Source organism: Rhinolophus ferrumequinum, chromosome 11 (genome assembly GCF_004115265.2).
Source record: "Rhinolophus ferrumequinum isolate MPI-CBG mRhiFer1 chromosome 11, mRhiFer1_v1.p, whole genome shotgun sequence".
Lineage (NCBI taxonomy): Eukaryota > Metazoa > Chordata > Mammalia > Chiroptera > Rhinolophidae > Rhinolophus > Rhinolophus ferrumequinum.
The window spans coordinates 55,196-75,029 of NC_046294.1; the positions used below are offsets into that span (position 1 = coordinate 55,196).

A 19,834-nucleotide genomic window follows, 5' to 3' on the forward strand; every position below is an offset into this window, starting at 1 on the left:
GAAGTGAGTGAGCACTTCCGGAGTGAGTGAGCACTTCCGGCGGCCATCTCGGCGGCGCTGACTTCTCGGTGGTACCGCTGTCTTCGGTCTTTCTGCCGTCATGAAGGACGTACCCGGCTTCCTCCAGCAGAGCCAGAGCTCCGGGCCCGGCCAGGCGGCCGTGTGGCACCGTCTGGAGGAGCTCTACACGAAGAAGTGAGCGCCACGCTGCGGGGATCCGCGGGCGGGAGAGCGAGGCCGAATGGGAGGCGGGGGGAGAGGCGGGACCGTGAGGGGCCCCGGCGCGGGGAATGGGGGCCCGCCCGGCGGGGCTGGTGGGCGGAGGAACCCGGAGGGGCCGAGCGGAGGAGGAAGGGGGTGGCAGCCTGAAAGCGTCGGGCAGCAGAGCCACGCAGGGGCTTCACTGCCCGCCTGACCGAGGGGCCGGTCGTGCCTGGGTCCTGAGCTCCGCTTTCTCAGGGCTGAGGAAGAGCGTTCAGGCCTGGCCTGTGAGCTTAGCTCTTGATTCCGGTCAAACAAGCAAACCGCCTCTCGGGGTCACCCTGCCATCCACGTGGGGTAACACATACTGGTGTCTGTTCGCAGCCGTGTCACACACTGTGGCTGGCGGTCCGTACAGCCGCCCTCCTCAGCGGTCGGCAACGGGTAAAGCAGAGGCCGGCGCAGTTTTGTCCTTTCCCGCGTTGGCTCTGCAACTGGTTACACGCTGGGGTGCAACCGCTTTCCCTTCCCCACGGCCCCTGCTTTCCGTTGTCTTTCGTTATGGGGCTTTGTGCTCCTTGGGAGACCGCAGTTTGGGTTTGTTTAGAAATAGGGTGAATTTTAAAAAAGAAGAAAGAAATAGGGTGAGTGTCAGAGCGATTAAGTGGTTGCTAAGCACCAACCTCTTTTTAAATGAATTAGAATAAATTAGGAGCACCCGTAGGAAAAGACGCTCGTGATAACCTTCCTGTTAACGGCCCAGCGCTGAGCGTCGGGCCTGGCGCACGCGATGCTCAGCTTTCTGCTGTACGCAATTTCTGAGGGAAAATTCTTAGTGTTTGGCAAATAACTGCTTGTGTTGGGTAGCACTTTGTATCTTTCAAAGTACTGTATTTGCAGCGTTGAACATTGGCCTTTGGTTTCAAATGTGCTGCCGTTCTCAGGTTTTATGTATTCGCTCCTTTAGTTTCTCCATCCTCCGGTTCACAGGTGAGGAGGCTGAAGCTCAGCTTGCTCTCCTTCCCTGAGGTACTCAGCCAATAAGTGGAGGAGCAGGATTTCAACTTGAGTGTGTGTGATTCCAAAGTTCTGGTTTCCAGTCGAACCTCGCGGCAGCCTTCGGAGGGAGTGCGGAAAGCTGTGCTCCCTTGTCAGCTGAGAACTGAGTGCCAGGTTCTCTGCCCTCAGGGAGAGGTGACCGCTGAGCGGCACGGCCAGGAAAGAACTCGGGCTGATCAGCGTCTGCGTGAGCAGCCTTCCTGGTGCACGGGGATTCCTTCCTGACTATGTGTTACTCCCAGGCCCACCAGGGCTGAGGGCGTCTGTGACTGGAGGTGAGTTCACAGGTCTGAAGGGCCTTATGTTTTTCAGGTTGTGGCATCAGCTGACTCTTCAGGTGCTTGATTTTGTGCAAGACCCGTGCTTTGCCCAAGGAGATGGTCTCATTAAGGTAAATGATTTGTCAAGCTAGGTCAGATTACGTAAATGAGCTCAAGGACTTTTTACGATAGTAAGTGGGGTTGAAAATAATACACTACGCTTGCTCAGCAGTCACTTTGTGCAGGGCACTTAGGGCTTTCTGTGTTTCCTCGTTTATTCTCCATAACATTGGGAGATAAGTACTACAGTTACTCAATTTCTGGGACGTTACAGTGGACACCAAGTGGTTAAGTAACTTGCCATAAGTCACAGCTAACACGTGGCAGAAGAGGATTCAGACTGACATTCTGACTTCTTCTAAAATCCCAGCCTGAAATACTGTCTTACAGCATCTCCTGTATCTTAATGTTCATAGCCTTTGTTTTCCGTCTTGTACTTTCAGACACTATTATTCAAAAATTGAAAGTTCAGGACCAGTGAGGGGGTGGGGTAAGATAGAGAGGAGAATTCCCATAGGGATCCTTTAAATAACTGCTGTCACTCTTCCCTCACCTTCCCCGATTCTGCTTGCTGGCCTAAACTTTTGTCCTGGGCACCGTGGAAGATAGAGCACCTTTTGTACTTCGCTTTTCGTGCTTCGGAGGGGGATGGGAGCGGGGGGTGCTGTGTACCGTCACGCTGCCTCTGTAGTAGAGCACTTGGAGAATTTTGTCAGCATTAAAACGACCACTCTCTGCCCCAGCCTTTCCCAGACCCCCGGACAGACCTCCACAAATGTGTTCACTGTGGCTTCCTCTGTGAAGTCTTTCCTGACTTCTTGATCTTTGCTGCGTTTCTCTTGGACTCTGCGTGAGTCAGGGATTCCTACCTGCATTGGAGCTGAAAGCTACTTCATAGTGATAGCTTGAGTTGCTGGCCCCGGATACGTTACTTTATATGTGCTCACCGTGGCGCTTGCTTCCTTGTTACCCCACCACTGAGCTCCTAGGGTTTTCCTGTGGTTTATACCCATCAGTCTGACATTTGACTACTCAAAGGAACTTATAATCATCTGTAAGCCTGGAGATTTTGCTAGGCATTCTGTCTTCTGGATTATGTGGAGAAACGATAAATTAGAGCTGATCAATGATAAATTAGAACAAACAATGTTTGTTCCCTGAGGTTCTAATCTTAGTGAAGGCTAATTCATAATTGTTTATTTCTATCCTGTGCTCTCCTGTCTTTAAATCACTTTCTACGCAAAAGATTTCCTCAACCTCAGGGTAATGTGACACTCAGGTCAGCAGATTTAACTTTACTATATTTACATGGACAAAATAAGCCTTCAAAACTTGTTGGGACCCAGCCCACATAACTTTAAGATAGATAGCATTCATGAATTTGTAGTCACCAGAAATAATTTTGAGTTTCTAGATTTAGCAGACTTCTTTTTTTAGAGGGATTTTATTCTAAGTTCTCCTTTAAATTATAATAGGTGCCAGAAACATTAAAACCTTCCCTTTTAATGAGAAGGATATCTTTGAAATAGTCCTTTTTAATGAAACAGCCATTTTATTTACATTGGTTTTTGCTGGGTGGCAAACTTAAATATCTAACTGGCTGCTACAGGGATATTTCTTGCTTTTTTTTCTCCCCCGGTTTTATTGAGAAATAATTGATGTGTAACATTGTAAGGTGTACAACATAACGATTTGATGTGTATATGTGAGAAAGGGTCACCGCAGTAACTTGACTTACTACCTCACGTAGTCACGATTTTTTTCCTTGGGAAGAGAACTTTTAAGACGTACTCTCAGCAACTTTCAAATCTATGACACTGTTACTTACTGTAGTCACTGCACTGTAACATTACATCTCAGTACTTACAAGTAGAGATTTGTACCTTTTGACCACCTTCACCCATTTCACTCACCCACTACCCCTGCCTTTGGGAACCACTATTCTTCTCTGTATCTATGAGTTTGATTTTTTTTAAGATTCCACATGTAGGTGACATCATGTGGTATTTGTCTTTCTCTGAGGTGTTGCACTCAGCATAATGCATTCAAGGTCCATCCTTGTCACAAATGGCAGGATTTTCTTATGGCTGGACGATATTCGTGTGTGTGTGTATGCGCGTGCGCACCTGTGCGAGTGTGTGCATCTGTGAGTCCATGTGCGCACAGATGTGTATATGCGTACCACATTTTCTTTCACAGGGATGTTTTCGTCTTTCTAGCTTCGTATCCCAGAGGACCTTCAGACTCTCCTTATCCTGAGTTGACCTTGTCTAGAGGTCCCCCCCCCGACACACACACTTTGCCCTGGACACTTCCTTTGCCCCGTTACCCAGCCATAAGCTCAGAGGTCATTGCTGGCTCCCCTTCTCTGTGGCCTGCTCATGTCTGATCAAGTCACCTGAGCAGGGCCTCTCTCCGACTGTTGGTCTGGCCTCAATCTCCTGTCTTGCCGACTAGTAGCCTCAGCTAGTCTCTCTCTCTGTCTGTTCCCCTGCTGCTATCTGTGTCCAGTCGTGTTTCTAAGATGCAAATGTGAGCATGTGTCTCCGCCGGCTCAACCTTGACCTTAGGACAGAGACCAAGCCCCAGTGCTTCCCATTCGCTGTGTCCCTCACAGACCGTCCTGAAACGTACAGTTTTTAACTCAGTACTTTTGCATGTTTGTTCCTGTCTGGAATGGTCTCCCAACTGGCCCCTCTCCTACACCAAATTTATCCACCTCTAACTGCTCTGCGTTCCCTGAAACTCAGTTGTCACCATTTCTGGAACAACCTTTGAAACCTCTCCCTTTGGCTGACCCACCTATGTGCTTTTATTTCCCTGGCTCTTAAGCTCTCCATATTGTCATTTGTTTACAAGGAGCTCTTCAGAGGCCACGCTTTTGTCTTAGCCGTCCTGTGTCTGGTACCTAGCAGAGAGTCGAGTAAGTGCCCAGGTGTTTACTGAATGGCTGAGAAATTTGGCAAGGAGATGTAATTACCTGGCAGTCTTCTAAAATCTGTTACCGTGTTTCCCCGAAGATAAGACCTAGCCGAGCAATAATATAAGACCCGGTCTTATATGTAACATAAGACCGGGTGTTATATTAATTTTCGCTCCAAAAGCCACGTTAGAGCTGATTGTCTGGCTAGATCTTATTTTCGGGGAAACAGGACAGGTTACCGACCTTCAAACCGATTGTTTGACATAGTACTTTGGAAGAAGAGTATAGGTATTGGTCCTGAGGCGATTATTACATGGCAGGTTCTAATTCCCAAAGCTAGGTGGGAAATAAAAAACCCTTGCTTTTTCCAGTAGTCTGTTGGTGATCATTTCTGTGAACATAATAAGCCCAAATCTGAGTCTCCTGTCACTCGGCAAACATCCATGCAATGCTGCCGTGACACAGCACCACGATAGTGTCTGGAGTCTGGGTTTTGCAGAATGAAAGACGTCTTGTAATTACTCTCCATGTTTTGGTTCCACAGCTTTATGAAAACTTCATTAGTGAATTTGAACACAGGTAAAAAAAAAACTCTTGTCAGTTTTTGACTTTGAAAATGAAAACATAGGTACTTGCTGACACTCAAAGACCGGTACTTTATTTCAGGGTGAACCCTTTGTCCCTGGTAGAAATCATTCTTCATGTCGTGAGACAGATGACCGGTGAGTCCCACTTTGTTTCTTAAAGGAGCGGGTCCAAGTGGTAATTAAAATCATCTTGAAATATAAGTTAATTGAATTTGTGCATTTTGATAGAAAACATCAGGTTCTAGCATATTTTTATTATGTTTTGTGTTCTAAACTTGAAGATTACCCTACCTACGAGCGTCCTGGTTGGTAGAAACCAGTCTGTAAAGATAATTTGTTAGTGGTTCTTCTGACTTGGTTCTTCTTCCTTTTCCAGATCCTAATGTGGCTCTTACTTTTCTGGAAAAGACTCGTGAGAAGGTACATTTAAAGTTTGAGCCAGACCTCTGAAACCAGTGGCTTACAGTTTGAGTCTGTGCTCCTTGTCACAGCTCTGGGGACTGGCATCTGCTCGCGCGAGCTCCGCCGGGGCATAGGGCCCGTGCCCTCAGTCTGCTGCCTGCACTTCTGAGGTCCCTTGTTTCTGGTGTCTTTAGGTGAAAAGCAGCGATGAGGCGGTGATCCTGTGTAAAACTGCAATTGGAGCTCTAAAATTAAACATTGGGGATCTACAGGTTACAAAGGTGAGGCTCCAAATCCTGGTTTTCTTCTTGAACTATTTAAATAATTTAAAATCACACACAGTTGCAAAATAGCACGAAGAACTCTCTTATACCCTTACCTCAGATTCTCATTGTTAATAGTTGGCCCATCAGCGTGTGTGGTCGATTGTGTTTTTCCCCCCAAGCCGCTGAAGAGTAAGTTGCTGGTGTCGTGCCCCTACCCTCAAACAGCAGAGCACTTTCCCGCATGAGCAGAGCATGTCCACCCAGCAGGAGGCCACACAGCCCTGGCCGGTGCTCAGCACGTAGGCTCCTGCCGACCAGGCCAGCACACACTGCTGACGAGCCTCACGCTGCACCTGCCGTCTGCACCCTGGTCACTATTGGAGCTTCTGTCTGCATCTGCCTGTGTCATTCCCACTGTAGTGTAACTTTGGGCACAGCTGTGGGTCTAGGTGGTGGTTAGCTCACCTTGTTTGACCAGACTATATGTGTGTGTGTGGTTTGGTTTAGATTTTTTCATGAGCTTAATACTAAAGGAAATACTGGGGGTAAGTGTTCCTGTGCTCACTGCCCTAAAAAAATGACTGCGTCTCAGCCACACGCGTACTCATTCACTACATTTTGTTTAGAAGTATGTAAGACGTACTGAGTTATAAGCTAGTGCAAGGGATGCTACTGGGCGTCCAGGTGCCCCAAGCAACTTAGGGGTGAGGCAGCAGCTAGCAGTTGGAGCTACAGGGCCGCTCCCCCAGCACTGCTCGAGCAGGTGCTACTCAGACCAGGCAGGGATGCAGAACTCTAAGTGACACAGTATTGTTTGGATGTGCTAACTGGGTGCCGGCTTGTTTGTGCTGTTAGGTGGTATCTCACTGTGTACATACTTCACAGCCTGTGTATCAGTACCCCAGTGAAGGGATGCACGTTGATTTTTTTCTATTACAAATGGTGCTCTTAGCAGCATTTCCATGCCTGGCTCCCCTTGTACGTGGGCAGAATCTGACGTGGGTGACACTACAGGCGTACGGCGTGTACTGCCCACCTGTACCAGGTGTTGCCAGATGTTTCTCCAAGGTGGCTCATGTCCCGCCGCACCACGTGCCAGGACTCCCAAAGTGTGTGTTTTCAGTACTTTTTTAGACTATTTCATTCTTGCCAACCTAATGGAGACGAAATGGAGTCTCGCTGGGGGTGCAGTTTGTGTTTCTAGATGACTGATGGTTTGTTGGCCTCTCCACGTCTCCACTTCTGTCAGTTGCCTGTTTATATGTTTTCTTGTACCCATTTCCCTGTGTTGCTTGTCTCCTGTTGGTTGTGAGTGTTCCTTAGTGGTCACGTTCCCTATGGGTTACATGTGTCATAACTATCTTTTCCCGTTTCGAATGAACTGAAATTTTCCATTTTAATATAGTCAAAGTAATTGTGCTTTTCATCTTGTCACATATTACTTTAAACTGTTCCAAGTTAAAAAGAAAGGCGGTCTTGCTTTCTGTGCACAGGAAACCATTGAAGACGTGGAGGAAATGCTCCACAACCTGCCTGGTGTGACGTCAGTTCACAGTCGTTTCTACGATCTGTCCAGCAAATACTATCAGACCATTGGGAACCATGCCTCCTACTACAAGGACGCGCTGCGGTTCCTGGGCTGTGTCGACATCCGGGACCTGCCAGGTACCCGGCCTGAGGCCACAGCACACAAGGAGCTCACCCTCGGAACACTGCTGTGAGGTGCTTGAGGCAGCAGGTCTCAGCAGCCCCAGTGTGTTCCACCTTCTTGAGGAAAGTGCGTGGTTAGAGGGTGGGCAGGCTAAGTGAGGCCCAGGAGGGCCTATTTCTCCTAAACGCCGGGGGCCAGGAGCACAGCGCTCCCGGGAGGAGGCAGGCGGGGAGTACAGACAGACTCAACGTACACTGAGGAGGAAATAAACGAGTGACTTTGTCTCCCACGGAACTTGCATATGTGGTTGCAGCTCTAATCGGAGTCAATCCATTGCTTTAAAAGAAGTGGCTGGTGGTAGGGCTCTGCGATGTAAACACCCCGAACATGGAAGGTTTCTCTGCTTCTTCACGTGAGACTTTGAAAGCCGTGCTGGGCAGTTCACGTGATGGTGTGACGAGCTTCTTCTTGTCCTAGCTCCAGAACAGCAGGAGAGAGCGTTCACGCTGGGGCTGGCGGGTCTTCTCGGCGAGGGAGTGTTTAACTTTGGAGAACTCGTAAGTGGGCGCTGGGCGCTGCCTTCACAGGGGCCACTGTGCGTTTTACATGCTGACTGGCTGTGTCCCCACAGCTCATGCACCCTGTGCTGGAGTCGCTGAGGGACACCGACCGGCAGTGGCTGATTGACACCTTGTACGCCTTCAACAGTGGCAACGTGGAGAGATTCCAGTCTCTGAGGGCCGCCTGGGGCCAACAGGTCAGTCCTGGGGTGGGGGGGCGGGGCAGAGCTCCTCGCAGTGCTCATGCCTTCATTCAGCACGTCGGTCTGCGCACCAGGCACTGGGGGACTGGACGCTGAGATGGGCCGGCCTTGCTCTCACAGCGCAGCTGGTTCCAAGGCTGGCGGGTCACTGTGGTGCTCAGTGCTGCAGACAGTGCACACAGGAGCTTGTCTGCACTGGGTCGGGGGTGTCACAGACGCTACCAAAGAAAGGCTGTGTGTGACCTTAGGAGTGAGGAGTAAGGAGCCAACTGCAGCAGAGGAGGCTCTGAGCATGTTGCAGAGTGGGCTTGTGAGGCGTCAGTGCTTGAGTGACAGGATGGCGGTGGGTGTGGGGGAGGGGCCTGCGGGGGCGGGGTCAGGGTGGGCAGGCCAAGAAAGGGCACTGGGCCAGGAAGGCGCCTTTGGGCTGCCTGGGAATTAGGGAGGTACCTACTGAGAACTTGAGCTTCCACGGTAACTGTTCTTTTTTAAATGAAACGTTACTGTTTTGTACTTTTTTGAAACTTTCAGTTTTCTCAAATTTCAAAATGAACATGTAGAATTGACATGTGAAACAGGGGAGATGTAAGTGCACTGAAGAGACAGGAAGCAGATCTGGCCGAACTTGACTGGTCCATGTGTCAGTGTCGAGGGAGACGGCGTGCCACTCGGGAAGGTGGCTGGTCCCAGACACCAGAGAGGAAGCCTCCAGAGCCAGCGCTCTGTCCACACAGAGCCCATCTGTAGGCAGCGGGCCCTTTGTGCAGAAACGTCCCTACAGGGCCACCTTGCTTTGCCCTGTGCTCAGCTGAGAGCCTCCTGGCTCACCAGCAGGGCCCGCACAGCGTGCGGAGGGAAGGCCATATCCTGGTGCTTGTGGGCTTGTGGCCACGTTGCTTTCCTTACAGACTCGTAGCTCGCTCTCCACCTGAGAGCTTGTCCCCGGGGCAACTCGGTCTGCTCAGGCACAGATTGTGTCCATCCTAGCTCCCTGTGCCAGAGGGACCCGCACACCTGCCTCGTGTCCTGGCCCCCAGGGTTGGTGACATGAGTACAGCTCTTACCTTGCTGGTTCTTGGCAGTTCAGCTAGGCACTTTCTAATGATTTCCTAAGAAAAATAAAGTTGCAGTGACCTGAAGCCAGTCGTAAGGCCACAGTGTAAAACACGTGCGCCTGCATGGTGTCTTTTGTTCACCGGCTGTTGTGAAAGTGTCAGCGCCCAGGTCAGGTAACCAGCCTTGTCTTCCCCCTGCAGCCTGACTTAGCCGCCAATGAAGCCCAGCTGCTGAGGAAAATCCAGCTGCTGTGCCTCATGGAGGTGAGTGACCACCGACCGTGGGACTCGGTCCTGCAGGCGGCCCCCAGGGTCCCGTGAGCCCTCCAAGCCTCGGGGTGCAGTTTGAACGGGTGACATCTCTCCCGGCCCACCCCTCTCCTCCACCTTTTCCTCAGCCACCACTTGTGTTTTACGTTTGGGTTTGGGTCTCAGCTTCGATGACCCCTAAGAGGTGCCTGACTGTCCGAGCTGCAGTAACTGTCACTTGGTCACACTGGCATCCCATCTTCGTTCCCGTCTGTCTTCCCCACTGGGATCCGAGCTTTCTGAGAAAGGGGACCTTTTGTTTGTTTCGCCGCATTATCTGCAGGTCCCAGGGCTGTTCCAAAGCTCATTCCCTCACCTGAGTCCTGAAAGCTTGTGCTTAGGAGATCCGACGGCTGTTCAGGAGATGTCAGTATGGGCACTAATGTCTGTTTTCTCAGCTGGCCGTGACCAAAATATCCTGGTCAGTTCTCTGGCAGTTTTTATTGGGCAAAGCGGTTAATGAACAAAATTTTTTTTCAGATGACTTTCACACGACCTGCCAATCACAGACAACTCACTTTTGAAGAAATTGCCAAAAGTGCTAAAATCAGTGTGAACGAGGTATGGTCCCTGGGCTCTGGGCTCGGGTGTTACAGCGGTGCCACTGCTGCCCCGAGGGGCCAGGGCTCAAGGTGCAGAAGGAAGCCCCCATCCCCGTGTTTGCCCTCAGTCTGCGGAGGCTCACGTGGGCCCCTCTCCACACAGGTGGAGCTGCTGGTGATGAAGGCGCTCTCGGCGGGACTGGTGAAAGGCAGCATTGATGAGGTGGACAAGCGAGTCCTCATGACGTGGGTGCAGCCCCGCGTGTTGGATTTGCAGCAGGTGACGTGACTGGAGTGCGTGGGGCGCTGTGGGGGCGTCTGGGTACCGCGCTCTGAGTTTCCTTCGGATGGAAGCCACTGAGGGAGAAGGCGTGGCTGGAGGAGTGCTTTTGGAGCGGGAATTAGTGCTGTGGGCACTGCCGGCTGTCAGAGGCCCAGGTGTGAGGCAGGCCTGGGAGGTGACCCGGTGTTTAAAGGCTTATCCTGACACCAGTGCTGCCTGTGCTGATAATGCCTTTTAATCTGAAAATGGGCACTCGGATCAGATAACACTCCTGCTTATATGTGACTGAGCTCAGACCCACCTGTGCGTTTCCTTTTGTCGCCTGCGTCGTTTCATGCAGGGTCTGGAAAGTGTCCCTGTCGGAAGAGTTGACGGGGTAATCCCATCTCGTACACCCGCCCCCCAGCTCCAGTCTCGCCATTGGTGCCACCCATTCGGGTCATGGTCCCCAGGGGTCCTGACACCGGTGTGGCCCTCCCTGCTTTGCCCACAGATCAAGGGGATGCGAGACCGCTTGGAGTCCTGGTGCGGGGACGTGAAGAGCATGGAGATGCTGGTGCAGCACCAGGCCCAGGACGTCCTCACCTAGTGCCCTCGGCCCGCCCGGGGGCCTCAGGCCGACGCAGCTGTGGCTGGGCTGTTTACTGGGGGGAAGGCGTCTGCTTGGAGAGGAGACGGTTCTTGCTATGAACACAGGACTGTGGTTATGGAGCCCGGCTGTAGGCAGAAGCCCCCTCAGTGGGCGTCTCCTGTGGCCTGCAGGGGGGTGGGGACACTGGGTCTCTGGTGATGAGGCAGGCGGAAGGGTGGGCACCCCAGGAATGGGAAGGAGTGGCCTCAAGGTGTGTCCCTCCACCCACATGTGTGAATATTGAGACTTCCTGCAATAAACATCTGTGCTTTGTCCTGCCTGTGGCGGTTCCTCTGGCTTAGATTCCAGGCAGGTCACACCTGCACCTGGAGAGATGAAAGCAAGATGTGGAACCTGGGGAGGGTTTGTGGGAATGAGAAAAGGGCATCGATGCCCTGTGCTGGGCCTGGCAGTGCTGGGCACAGAGGGCCGCAGACACTTGTCACTCCCTTGCCACCTAGCCAGCAGCTTCTGTGACCCGAGTGCCCCAGCACTGACACAAGCCGGCCCTGTGCTGCTGAGAGTCGGGTGGGGGGTGCACGAGTGAGAAGGATCAGCAAGGAGCCTCAGGTGGGGGGAGGGCTTTAATGCCACCCCTCCGCGCCCTCCTGCGGCAGTGGCAGCACAGCCTTCACGCAGCAGACTTCTTGTAGCTCTCCAGGTGGGACAGCACCCAGCCTGCAGGGATCAGGAAGCTGAAGAACGTCACACACAGCGCCGAGGCCTGCTCCTGGGGGAGGGAAGCACACATGAGTCCCTGGGCCCGTTACAGGCTTAGCCCGTCCTGTCCTGCAGGCCTGCGGGGCTCAGCCAGAGTTGGACACAGGCCGCCCCACCGCTCCGGAGGCCTGCTGGCCCAGCCGCTTGTCAGCTGGAGGAGGGCTGGCTCCGGCCTGTGGGCGGGGCCTCTGACAGCCTGGCTGCCCTGACCTTGACCGCCTTCCCAGGGCACGATGTGTAGTCTGTCGTGCAGGGTGGCAGACAGCGGGCCTTTCTCTACATGGTCAGGTTCAGAAGCCTGGGTGGACGCGTCTGCGTCCGCGTGTGGTTCTGAGCCTGGGCCTGGCCGCCCCTCCCCCGTTTCCTAAAGCTGAATTAGGTGCCAGGTTGGAAACTAATCCTTGCTTCTGACTTCAACGCCTAGAGATTGAAGAGCAACGTTGCCTGGGAACGGGCACCTGCGGCTGGGCTCAGATCTGAGTGTTGTTGAGACCCATGACCTTGCATAGATGACCTAGACCGGGGCTATTTATGCTGAAAGTAGAGTTGTCAGCTCTGCTGGAGCCCAAGAGTAACAGGCCTGTTCTCACTGGTGCTCTCGCTGACCCCCAAAGCTGCCCCCTCGGCCCCTGAACGGGTCACGAAGCTGCAGTGCACACTGAGCGCCCTCCCTCCTCAGCCCTTAGCACCTGTCATTTGCCGGGAGGCGAGGTGGGGCCTGGGCACTGGAGCCCCATCCCCCTGACTGACTGCTGGCTGCTTCGGGATGCTGATGACCTGCAGGCGATGGCTGCAGGGACCCTTTTCCTGGAGTTGGGACTCTGTCCCAGCTGTAGGACTGACACCCAGCCCCAGGACCCCCTCTAGAAGCTCCAGGCCTGGGCTTGTTCCGTCTCCCGTGTCCCACCCTGAAACCACCTCCCAAGAACACCTCAGGGCCACCCCACCCCACCCCCGCTGCCTGGGAGGTACTCACTGAGGCAGAGGTGGGTGTTTTGGCCGGTTTGGCGGAGATGTACGCCCTGGGGACCACCCAGCCCCGCAGGGGCGCTTGCAGCAGCCTGATGGCAGGGGCCAGCCTCATGGTCGTTGGGCCAAGCTGCCTAAGTCTTGCGAGGTACGCTCCCTGTGTCCCCTCGTGTGTCCTCTGCTTGGGTATTGGAGCTTTTTATAGCTCGAGGGGAAGCTGCAGCTGTCCCCTCCTGTCACAGGGCGTGGCAGAAAGGACTCTTGCTTGGAACTGGAACCAGCCTCAGACCACAGCCTCCAGGCTCTGTCCCCTGCTGTGGCATGCGAGGGAGGGCTTCGAGCCCCTTGCATTGCCAGCAGGCTTGGCCCTCTCCGGAAAGGGTTGTCACTTCATGTTGAGAGGAGGACTCGACCAAGGACCAGGACCAGGGAAGTCAGGTTTGAGAATGCAAGAGGGGCAGGTGACATAATTGAAGAGCGAACCTGCAGGACCTGGGCTGTCAGCGGGCAGCACCACAGAGGGCGGCTGCAATTCCCTGACCAGGCCTCCCGGCTCAGCGGCCAGCCTTCCTCCTCTCCACTGGTGGGGCAGCCAGGTGGACCGAGTCCTGCTCTGCAGCCTGTCACTAACGGCCTGTGCTCCTGAGTGGTGGGCAACCCTCGCAAGTGCACTGTGGAGGGACAGGACGCTCCCAAGGGCCAGCTCTGGCCAGGCTCATGTCCCTGCCTGCAGGCCCCGGTGCAGGCCCGTCTCTCCTCTCACTTCTGTTGCTGAGTGTCCTTCCCACGCAGACATCTGTCAGTAAACTTGTTTTCCTGCCCCTGGGAGCCGGTTCACACCTGTCTGTGCAAACTGATTTCTATGAGAATAGAAGTGACCAGCTGAGACCCGCTGCGGCCATAGGCCCTGTCTGCTGGTAGAGACCCCAGAACCCTCAGTCAGATGCCAAGGTCAAGTCCCCAGTGTCTTTTCCAGCGTCCCTCCTGGTTGCTGGATGCTGAGCCGCTGTTTTTCCTCGCCCCCGTCTGGACCCTGTGCCCCCCACCGGCCCCAGCACCTTGGCAGTCTGTCCACCCACCCTGCACAGACCTCACCGGCCTGCTCATCCCAGCTGCTCCTTACCAATTATGATACTGAGGGTGCATTGACGTTGACCAGCACCCCACCTGTGGTCAAGTCCCTGTGGCCCGCAGCGTGTCCACCCCACTCTCGGGCCACATGTCTGAGCACCACCCTTGTCTTCCTCTGGTGCTCACTGCGTGTCCAGGCCGCAGCCAGCCCCGCACCCCACTGCTGTCCTCTGCAGCCGCCGAGAGCAATCGGGGCTCCTCAGCTTGCATGGCTGGCTCGATGGCCTGAGGGTCCCACTCCTGCCTGCCCTGCACCCCTGCACCAGCCTCCAGCCAGACACCCCATGCTGGCACCGCCCTCACACAGCCTGTCCCTCTGCTGTCACACTGTTCGGGCCTGTTCCCTTGGCACCTCTTCAGGCCTCTGGTTGATTGTCAGCTTTGGCGGCTGGGTGTCCGGTCGTGCTCACTCCTCAGTGTTTGGGGCAGCGTCGGGCTTGCCAGGTTCTCCATCAGTGCTGACAAGTGGATGGGAGCGGGTAGAGTTTCCCATGTGCCGGCACTGGCTTAGACTTGAGGGAGGCAAAGCTGAGTCAGACACGACAGACAAGTGCAAGGTCACACCAGCAGCACTGACCTGATTGTCATGGTGAGTGACAAAGGCCACAGCCCAGAGTGCGCTCATGAGGTGTCCCAAGACCAGATCTGCACGGGTACCCACCCAGGAGCCGAGAAGCAGCCGACATTTGACCACATTGGTCCCTAACCCCCAGACTCAGCGTGGTCCCATTGTCACTAGGGACAATCACGCCCATCAGTATGTTAGAAGTGGTGACTTAATAGGACCACATTGCACGAGGGACATGGTTTGCCTTTGTTCTTCCCTGGACACCACACTTGGTCTAACGGTGGGACACGCTCCTGGGCTCCCTCCCCACCGCCCGGGGCCCAGGCCAGCCTGGTCAGTGACTTGGTTTCCCAAGGAGGAGCCGAGCCCTAGGAGGCCAGGGGAGGGAGGTCCTGAGTGTTATCTCCAGCAGAGCTGGGGCCACAGGCCATGGGGGCTCTGCCCCTCCTCCAGAATAATCCCTTCCGCTTGCAGCTTTAATTATAGCTTTGGGGGCCAGTTGGGGATAAGGCTGTGGATTAGAGGATCAATCACTCAGGCCTGGCTGAGGGGGGCTCCTTCCCCACCCTTCCCGGCTTGGGGGGGCAGCAGAGTCCCAGCCTTGCACTGGGTAGGAGAGGCCCCCAGGGGCACCTGTCCTCCAGGGCCCTAGCCTCTGCCTCCGGCCTAGAAGGCCACAAGCGCTCCAGCCTTTAGCCCTTTCTGCCCATCCTTATAGGCCTTCTGACCTGCCCGCCTTCCCAAGCACAGCCGGCCCTTCTGGGTCCCTGTTCACGCAGCAGGGAGCTTCAGGCCTCACCCCAGCCTGGCATTAAGTCCCCAGAACCGTGCATTCAAACCAAACCCTGCACAGGTCCCTGCCACCCACACCCCACATGGAGGCTGCCAGAGGTGAGAGCCGGCACAACCTGTGCTGTCAGCACCCCCAGGGCCACAAGAGTCCCCCACAGAGAAGCCTGTGAGGGACTTCTTCCCCCACTGCAGTCTGCCTTTACCTGCAAGGAAAATACATGATGCATGGTGTCATGCAGGGTGTCATGCGGGGTCTCTGGTCCCGCTCCCCACATAAGAACGCAGGACATGGTGAGGCCAAAAAGGAACATTCACGGAGCCATAGATAGGGGAGTCAGACCACTATAGTCTCGCTGGCAGCTGGGTTGGAGACACAGGAAGTAGGAGCCACACGATCCGCAACCTGCCGTCTGCTTCTCTGCCAACCAACCAACCTCACTTGCTAGCTGCAATCTGCTGTGCAAACTGCAGTCCACAATCCGCTCCTGCCAGCTCAGCCACCATCTTCCTGCTAGCCCCCATTTGCTGCTAGCGTAACTACGGCAGTTATATTAGTGGCCAATGGCTCACTGGTTACAGCTGACGGCCAACTAGCCACAGCTGATGGCCATCCAATCATAGTTGATGGCCATTTACTACCCAAGTGAGCACCTTTCCACATGAGGGCAAGAGCCTGGAAACTGCACTCCTGGTTCTGTCCCCACACATGGAGAAGTGGTGGCAGCCACGGTGGTCACATTGGACAAGGCAGTGAAAGGGCCTGAGGGTGCAGGGTCGGGGGGAGGGACCCCGGTAACACACCTGAGGCTTGGGAAGGGAGTGGGGCCCACGGCTCAGAGCCAGCCAAGCCGTCCTGGCCTGGCCTGGGCAGGGGGACCATCAGGACGTGCTGGCAAGAGCCCTGGTGGGCGGCGTCCCATCTTCCAACCAAACTTGGCACATACCCATGGACTGTCCCTCATGCCCCTGGTGTGTGTGTGTGGCGGGGGGGGGCCCCCGCTGCCATGCACACCTACCCTCCAAAGCTGAAAAGCCACCTGAAGATCTGGATGCCCACCGTGGGCACATGGTGCCACCCTGTGTCTGCTCTGGGAAGCGCAGAAGCTTCTGGGGAAGGCAGAGAGGAAGAGAGGCCACATGCCTCTGCAGCCTGACAGCGTGAAGGACTCAGAAAAATGCATTTTTTAAATTGAATTTTTTACGAACAGATTTACAGCAAAATTTTGAAGATCCTACAGACAGCTCCCATGTAACCCACACCCAGTTTCCCCTATTGTTGCATCTTACGTCGGTGGTATGGTTCATTTTATGTGCTACCTTCGCTGGGCCATGGAGCCCCCAAATGCTTGGCCAGATCACTCCAGGCAGGTGTGTCTGTGAGGCTACTTCTGGGTTGGGAACATTGTATCGGGACTGACAAGCACACCGTCCTCCCCAGTGCAGGTGGGCTGCACATGAGTTGACGACATGAACAAAACAAAAAGACTGGCCGTCCCATGTGTAAGAGGGAACTCCTCCTGCTTGCCTGCTTCATGGGTCCTGGGTCTCCTCCTGCCTCCAAGGCCTGAAACATCAACTTTCCTTGGGTTTCAAGGCCGCCGGCTTCCGGGTTGGAACTCACACCATCAGCTCTCCCGAGTCTCCAGGTTGCCGAATGCATTGGCATGTCCGCCAGGCCCTTATAATAAATCTATGTCTCTATCCTATCTACCCACACCGCTGGCTGTCCTGTGAGTTCTCTTTCCCCTGGAGAACCCTGACTGACACAGCTTCTAGGGTACATTTGTCACAATTAATGAACCAGTACTGACATATCAGTGTTAACTAAATGAAGTCTACACTTTATGCAGATGTCCTCAGTTTCCCCTACTGTCCTTTTCTGTCCCCGGACCCCACATGACATGTACTCATCACGTCTCCTTAGGCTCCTCTCCTCTGTTTTTGATGACAAGGACAGTTTTGAAGAGCTCTGCTCGGGTACCTTGTAGGACGCCATCTACTGGAGTTTGTGTGCTGTTTTTCTGGGGCAGGGAGCGGGGTGCTGAGGTTACCACGGAGGTCAAAGGCCCTTCTCCTCACCCCGTGTCAAGGGCACGTGCTGTCAACATGGCCTGTCACGGTGATGTTGACCTTGAGCGTCTGGCTGCGGTGAGGTTTGTCCCTCTTGCCCCTTGCAGTTACTCCTTTTTCTCCCCGTTGAGCTGTACCCTTGGGAGGAAGTCCCTGCCTAGCCCTCGCTTAAGGAGCGCGTGTGCCCACCGCCTTGAGGGTGCAGATCTGCATGGATGGCTCGGGATTCCCTGCGTGGGAGAGATTCTCCCATTTATTATTGCTGTTATTATTATTATTTTATCCATATTTACTTATTCCTTCATCACTATTTATTCAGTGATTTAAATCGGTGTGGACTCAGGGCTACAGTCAATACTACTTTACTATGTTACTCAAGCCTTTTGGTTTCGGCATCGGGGCCCCTTCTTATGGCTGCGTGTCCCTTTGGCGTGCCTTCCGTTATGGACTCTTTAGTTTGTTTTTTGTTTTTTTTAAAATAAATTTTATTGGGGAATATTGGGGAACAATGTGCCTCTCCAGGGCCCATCAGCTCCAAGTCATTGTTCTTCAATCTAGTTGTAGAGGGCGCAGCTCAGCTCCAAGTACAGTTGCCATTTTCAATCTTTAGTTGCAGGGGGCACAGCCCACCATCCCATGCAGGAATTGACCTGGCAACCTTGTTTTTAAGAGCAAACGCTATAACCAACTGAGCCATCCGGCCGCCCCTCCAGAAGCTCAGCGGCAGCTTGTTGTCTTCAATCTAGTTGTGGAGGGCACAGCTCTCTGGCCCATGTGGGAATCGAACCGGAAACCCTGTTGTTCAGAGCTCCTTCTCTAACCAACTGAGCCATCCAGCCACCCCTCTTTAGTTTGTTTTGAGCACTTCCTTACTTACTGGCACCAGAAAATGCTCCAGACTCATCGTGTATGATTTCCGCCCCAAGGGACCAGTGCTCCTAAAAGCAGCCAAGGAGCCCTGGTCCTTTGTACTGAGCAGAGAAGGGGTGAGACCTGCTGCAGGTTTCACAAGGTCCTGTGGTAGCTATGTGGGAACCAGGGCACCTGGGGGAAGGTGAGGGGCTGGCCCCCCCGTAGCAGTGCCGGTAAGTGGGTCCTGGCATGTTGAGGGTGACAGGCTGGCTCTGGAGGGAGTGAGAAGTCCCAGGTAAAGCAGCTGAAGGCAGCGAGTCACCAGCTTCCAAGCTGGGGAAGGCCACAAGTGAGGCTCTTTGGGGAGAAAGCCTGCAATTTGCTTTTGGACGTGAGTTTGCAATTTCTGTAGGACCTGCTGGTGGAACCAAGACGGGAGTTTAGGACACAGGTTGGAAATTTGGGTGGAAATGTACATCTGGGGTGTCGCAAGTCAGGAGTCCAAGCAGGATGGACCAGGCGGTGACTTCTGGGGCAGGCTTGAGCTCGGGGACGAGGGAAGGCGTGAGGCTGGGAGCCAGAGTGCGTCCAGGAGGGACAACCTAGGGAGGGGAGGGGCTTACTGCGCTCCTGGGTGGCCACGGTAGGCGGACAGGAGCTCATCCAGTGTGGAAGCAAGAGAGACTGGGGAACGAGATGTGGGAGACAGAGAACGGATACTCACTGGCTCTCAAGGGCTGTGGAGAAGTGGGGTGTCTGCAGCAGTCCAGAGCGTCTGCCCAGGTGTGACCCAGGGCAGGCTGCAGGTGCAGACGTGGGATGTATTTGATCTAAGGGTGACCAGAGGCATGAGAAGCTCCGGGGCAGAGATGGGACCATCGCAGGAGAGTAAGAGCTGTTGGAAAGATGGTCTACGTTGACTCTGAAATCACAAAAGTTACACAGAGTGCATTTGAGAAGACAGTGATCCAGGAGCTGAAATGTCTGAGAAACAAAGTGGAAGGACCCAGGATTAGTGGACATGGACATAAGGGGACAGGCGACATGCTCTATGCATGAGGTTTGGGTGGAGTGGGGAGGAGCAAAGAGGCCTCAGGGTGCCGTCTTGTTGGCTATTTGTCTTCTTTGCAGACATGTCTAGTGAGTCCTTTGCTCATTTTTTGATTGTTTTATGTATTTGTTTGTTGTTGTGGGGTTGTAGGCACTCTGACAATTAAATTCACACACTTGCCACTGTGCACTTGCATTGGCAGCTCTATACGGACAGCTTGGGAAGGTTTCAGAACCTTGGGATATCAGTGTCTCACAGCTGTGTTCATGTCCACGTGTGGCGGTGTCTTGCTGACTGGTGTTTATTACTGTTATTGTGTGTTTTGTTATTTTTCAAGAATTTTTTTTAACTTTTATTTATTTTAAGTGTGTTTTTCCAGGACCCATCAGCTCCAAGTCAAGTAGTTGTTTCAATCTAGTTGTGGAGGACGCAGCTCACTCTGGCCCATGTGGGGATCGAACCGGCAACCTTGTAGTTAAGAGCACTGTGCTCTAACCAGCTGAGCGAACTGGCTGCCCCTGTTATTGCGTGTTTTTGTGTGCCGTCATGAGAATATCTCAGCTTGAATTACAGCAACAAACAAACATTAAATTTCTTGTTAAACTTGTCAAGAGTGGAATTGAAATCAAGGATATGTTAGTCCAAATTTATGGGGATAATGCCATGAAGAAAACAAAAGTGTACAAACG

General features: G+C 53.6%; 1 protein-coding gene and 1 long non-coding RNA gene across 2 annotated transcripts; one reads left to right on the top strand and one right to left on the bottom strand.

Annotated features, from left to right (window-relative positions):
- Positions 1-62: 62 nt before the first annotated feature.
- On the top strand, positions 63-11,272 carry PSMD13 (proteasome 26S subunit, non-ATPase 13). Its single transcript, XM_033119759.1, has 13 exons — positions 63-195; positions 1,573-1,651; positions 5,048-5,082; positions 5,170-5,225; positions 5,467-5,510; positions 5,687-5,773; positions 7,252-7,423; positions 7,887-7,966; positions 8,041-8,166; positions 9,429-9,491; positions 10,017-10,097; positions 10,242-10,358; positions 10,855-11,272. The coding sequence occupies exons 1-13, from the start codon at positions 101-103 to the stop codon at positions 10,948-10,950; spliced, it is 1,131 nt and encodes a 376-aa protein (XP_032975650.1). The 5' UTR covers positions 63-100; the 3' UTR covers positions 10,951-11,272.
- A 291-nt stretch (positions 11,273-11,563) lies between these two features.
- LOC117030093 (uncharacterized) lies at positions 11,564-12,881 on the bottom strand. Its single transcript, XR_004424325.1, has 2 exons — positions 12,689-12,881; positions 11,564-11,722 (listed from the first exon to the last, which is right to left on the bottom strand). It is a non-coding gene; the product is annotated as an uncharacterized LOC117030093 (long non-coding RNA).
- Positions 12,882-19,834: the final 6,953 nt, after the last annotated feature.